Raw genomic sequence first — 5428 nt, 5'->3', positions numbered from 1 at the left:
ACATGTAGTTTTCACATTTTCTTAAAACAAATTTTTTTTGTTAACTCTCTTCTTTTCTTACTTGGCTGCACTGGGTCTTAGTTGTGGCACGCAGGCTCTTTTGCTGCACCATGAGGGGTCTAGTTCCCTGACCAGGGATCGAATCCGGGCCCCTTTCACTGGGGACACAAAGTCTTGGCCACTGGACCACCAGGGAAGTCTCTACTTGTCACATTTCTTAAAAAACTTACTTTCTTTTGCTTATATACTTATTTTTTACCTAGTACTGCTTTTTACTTTATGATAGTAATATAAAGTTGCCTTTTTAAGGGCATGTAGTTACAAAATAAAGTACATTTAAAAACAGAAAGTAAATAGTAACGTGGTGGTGGGGTGACAGTCTCTGTTGCAACAACTCAACTCTGCTCTCATAGCAGCCACAGATGGGGGTGGCTGTGCTCCAATAAAACTTCACGTACAGAAAACAGGGGGTGCAGACTGTGGCTGCTCAACCCCTGCTCCCGATCAGTGCTTCGTAAACATGGGTCTTTATGAACCATGTAATTAAGAATCTCCTGAGGGCTTTCTTGGTGGCTAAGTGGTAAAGATCTGCCTGCTAATACAGAAGATACGGGTTTGATCCCTGAACTGGGAGGATCCCACATGTGTCAAGAGCAATTAAGCCCCTGCACCACAACTGTGGAGCATGTGCTCTAAGCCTGGGAACTAGAACTACTGAAGCCCACATGCCCTAGAGCCTGTGCTTCCCAACAAGAGAATCCACTGCAATGAGAAGCCCATGCACCACAGCAAGAGAAAAGCACCCTCAGCAATGAAGACCCAACATAACCAAAAATTAAAAATAAAAACAAGAATCTCCTGAGATACCTGATTAAAATGCAGATCTCTGGGCCCTACTCCAGAGCCAGAAGCCTTAGGGGCAGGGCCTGGGAATCTGCATTTCAACATCCCGTGATGGTGACACTGTCCAGACATGCAACCCGCGGTTCTGCAGAAGCAGCAGGTGACGTAGAACTCAGACTCCTTGTGTCCCCAGACCAGGCCTTGATCGCTCAGTCACACACTGGTGTTCACTGTGTAGCACCATTAGCAACAACGGCCCTCCTGGCAGAGAGAAGGACTCCTGACCGTCTCCTTTGCTCTTGCTCATGACTACTGTACTGATGTAAGAACAGCGCTACAGCAAGAGGACGGAAACTCACGCTCTAGTGCTGGGCACACCCAGAGCTGTGCATGCCATTCCTGCCGGGTTGGTGAGTCAAAGGTAACAGGAAAAGCAGCCAAACCAGATATGAGAATACACACCTTTCTCATCCTAGCTCACAGATGCCAGGGCCAAACGCACGCCTCACCGACCTGGAATGCAACCGTGTTCCTGACACGACTGTGCTCCCTGAGCCTGTGCTCTGACCTCTGGCACAGGAACTTCTCCCTTCCCTGCAAAGCATGGGAAACCCTCTCGATCTCTCACTGGTTCCCCCCATCAGAGAAGAGGACTGACAGTAAGGCTGTCATTTCGAAGATCACTGCTGATGCGTGGCCTGGTTCTCTCCCACTCTGAGCCTGACTTAAACCAAAAACACGTAACAACAAGAGCCCCAAAAATTCACCTGGTCACAGGTCACAAGTAATGTGCCAGGTGAGGTGCCAGGAGGGTCACCAGCCTCTCAGACATCTTACTCTTGCATGGCTGCATTTAGTAAGACAAGGGGCAAACCAAGATAAGGTGAGGGGCGTGTGACAAAAGCCCTACACTAAGGGAGAGACAGTGGGAGGTACTCAGCTGGGCAGAGACCAAGCTGTGATCTCTAACCCACTGGGGACAAGATTAATGTTCACCCTGAGAAGGAAGAAACCTTAACTGGTCCAGACTCAGTGGAGAAGGGTTTGATTTAATCCATAACAGGTCTGGTTCTAAACACTTGACAAATGAACAAAACACGCAGAGATGCTGCCCTTGCCCTTCAGATAAAGGGTTCAGGATCCCATGATTTCCTTAGTCCTTCCCTTTCTAAGTTCCCTGCAACCCAAACAGGGAAGCCCAGCCTGACAGCATACGTATGCCTGGCGCACACACTCACTCAGGGGTCTCATCACAGAGGTCTAACATACTTACCAGCTTCTGCCCCACCATATTATAGTGACTAAAGGACTGGACGAGGGCCACAAAGCAGACTTTACAATTGGCTGGAAAACAAAATAAACTGATTTTTAACCAACTCTCTATTTACAATCAGTCTCAGATACTTCTTGCCTCTGGAAACAAAAGAACTGAGGCAGATCTAGAGAACCCATGCCTTGCAACCTGACATACTCAATTTGACTTGAAGATGTACTTTTTTCATATTAATAATTATACCTTATATTAATAATTATATCTTATTTCATTGATTCTGAGATGTACTTTACCTGTGAGATGTATCACCAGGAACCTTAGTTTGTTCCCCTGAAAATACATTATAGTTTTTAAAAAGCTGTATTTTTCTAACTCCTTGTTGGTTACAGAGATACAACTGAATTTTTAAACCAGTCTAATACCCGAGGATATAAGAACACAAAGAAACTCTAGCTACCTTATGAACTTAATTAATTCTAAGAACTTATCTGTAGATGCTCTTGCTCTGTATAAGCTGACAATAACACCATCTAGAAAGGAAAATCACTTTCAAAGCTGTAAATGATTACAACTCAGAGTGCCAAAGGTCAACCTTGTATCCTGGCCTGGCTCAGTGGGGACTCAAGGAGAATCAGTTAAGTCTTTATTTTTCATTTGGCTGTTTTCTTCTTCTAATCGATTTCTGTATGTGAACTGCAAAGCTGTTTTCTGTTTTTTTCCCGCCTCTGTTCCTTAGGAAGCATCTATTGCCAGGGCAAAGTGTTAACGGGTTGATGCCTCGAGACTTCAAACCACCCAAGGCCCAAGGATCAACAGAATGAAGAGGCCACACAAGGCCCTAAGGGAGTCAGTGCCTGCACAGGGGGTGGAGAAATGGAAGGCAATACTGGATACAGTGAATACACGGCAGTCGCTGGTATGGTAGAGGTGGGAACAAGATGGGCCATTAATCCCATTAACTAACAAATAGCCATCTGGTTACCCAAACACCAAAGGCCTGACTAGTTAATACTATTTCTAGTGCTACCTGAAACAGGCCTCTTTCCGCCCCCATCCCCCGCCCCGGCCTTGGGTTTTCTTTTTCTATAGTCTTATACCTTTGAGGTAGAAGGAGAGAAAGTGGTGCACAAGGAAACTGCCATCTGTCTTGGCATCACAGAGTAGAGTCAGCTTCCCCTAAAAGTTAAGAAGAACACAAAAAGATGTATTAGACTCCCTGGAAAGAGGTCAACTGAGTGTCAAAATCTAGTGGATTGTGTCTACTTTTAAATTTCTATACCTGGAGACTCATGTGTGTGTGTATTTGTGTATTTAACCAGAAAAAGAAGAAAATAAGTAAAAATTATAAAAAAACCAACAATGAAAGTGATCTGTATTAAACATACTTATTTTGGGCAAGCCTATCTCAAGCTATCATCTTCCCCAGGCAACGGAGAACAAAATCCCTTCTTTTCCTCACTCCTCTCCAGTCTTGCTGCTGCTGCTAAGTCACATCAGTCATGTCCGACTCTGTGCAACCCATAGATGGCAGCCCACCAGGCTCCCCTGTCCCTGGGACAGGGGAGGCAAGAATACTGGAGTGGGTTGCCATTTCCTTCTCCAATGCATGAAAGTGAAAAGTGAAAGTGAAGTCGCTCAGTCGTGTCTGACTCTTCACGACCCCATGGACTGCAGCCCACCAGGCTCCTCCGTCCATGGGATTTTCCAGGCAAGAGTACTGGAGTGGAGTGCCATTGAGAAAATTAAATCCTGAACAAAGTAAGATTTTACCATCAGAACCCAATAAAAATCACTGACTTTCCATATTGCAAGGGGTCTTCTAAAAGGTCATTTAATCCAATGTCCTCCCTAACTCTAATCCTTATGCCAATTCTGTCCCATAGGCAGGGGATGAGAAAGCAGTTGTTCCAAGAGACAGCCGGGATCAAAGTCCTCCTCCCAGTGGCCTTGGGAACTGCGTCAGGCAGAGCTCTCATTGTGGAGAGCCCGGGAAAGACCTCCAAAGATGGCCTTTGCAGGGGCTGGCTGTCCCGCTCCAGTCAGCCTTTGTTCCTTGTCAGTGATAGGGAAGGTCATCTCTCTGTTGTCCTGATATTTTTTCCTCTCATAAAATATGAAAGATTACACTAGCAGACTCTGAAGTTTACCCCTGGCACTGTCATTTCCTGGTGCCCACTTCTATCCCTCATTGTAGCCCTCGGTTTGGTCTTTGGAGGTGCTAGTAAGTAGGAACTGGCAAGGACAGCAGCGCCATCTGGAGGCTTGGGCAGAGAAAAACTGCGGGGCAATTAAAATGCACAAGGATTTACTGAAAACTATTTGCCTGGGACTATGGAATTCCAGTTGAGCAATTTCAAATCCTGAAAGATGATGCTGTGAAAGTGCTGCACTCAATATGCCAGCAAATTTGGAAAACTCAGCAGTGGCCACAGGACTGGAAAAGGTCAGTTTTCATTCCAATCCCAAAGAAAGGCAATGCCAAAGAATGCTCAAACTACCGCACAATTGCACTCATCTCACACGCTAGGAAAGTAATGCTCAAAATTCTCCAAGCCAGGCTTCAGCAATACGTGAACCGTGAACTTCCAGATGTTCAAGCTGGTTTTAGAAAAGGCAGAGGAACCAGAGATCAAATTGCCAATCCGCTGGATCATGGAAAAAGCAAGAGAGTTCCAGAAAAACATCTATTTCTGCTTTATTGACTATGCCAAAGCCTTTGACTGTGTGGATCACAATGAACTGTGGAAAATTCTGAAAAGAGATGGGAATACCAGACCACCTGATCTGCCTCTTGAGAAACCTGTATGCAGGTCAGGAAGCAACAGTTAGAACTGGACACAGAACAACAGACTGGTTCCAAATAGGAAAAGGAGTACGTCAAGGCTGTATATTGTCACCCTGCTTATTTAACTTATATGCAGAGTACATCATGACAAACGCTGGACTGGAAGAAGCACAATCTGGAATCAAGATTGCCAGGAGAAATATCAATAACCTCAGATATGCAGATGACACCACCCTTATGGCAGACAGTGAAGAGGAACAAAAAAGCCTCTTGATGAAAGTGAAAGTGGAGAGTGAAAAAGTTGGCTTAAAGCTCAACATTCAGAAAACGAAGATCATGGCATCCAGTCCCATCACTTCATGGGAAATAGATGGGGAAACAGGGAAACAGTGTCAGACTTTATTTCATGGGGCTCTAAAATCACTGCAGATGGTGACTGCAGCCATGAAATCAAAAGACGCTTACTCCTTGGAAGAAAAGTTATGACCAACCTAGATAGCATATTCAAAAGCAGAGACATTACTTTG

General features: G+C 45.1%; 1 protein-coding gene across 1 annotated transcript in view; it reads right to left on the bottom strand.

Moving 5' to 3' along the window:
- ELP6 (elongator acetyltransferase complex subunit 6) overlaps positions 1 to 5428 on the bottom strand; it is a 19520-nt gene that overhangs the window by 11864 nt on the left and 2228 nt on the right. Inside the window, exons 2-3 of the mRNA XM_010862354.1 lie at positions 3214 to 3292; positions 2117 to 2187 (exon numbers count right to left, since the gene is read on the bottom strand). Of these exons, the coding sequence (XP_010860656.1) occupies positions 2117 to 2187; positions 3214 to 3292 (150 nt within the window). The remainder of the gene's footprint in view (positions 1 to 2116; positions 2188 to 3213; positions 3293 to 5428) is intronic.

This window comes from Bison bison, unplaced genomic scaffold (assembly GCF_000754665.1).
Source record: "Bison bison bison isolate TAMUID 2011002044 unplaced genomic scaffold, Bison_UMD1.0 scf7180017864482, whole genome shotgun sequence".
Lineage (NCBI taxonomy): Eukaryota > Metazoa > Chordata > Mammalia > Artiodactyla > Bovidae > Bison > Bison bison.
This window is presented reverse-complemented; position numbering and strand designations above follow the sequence as displayed.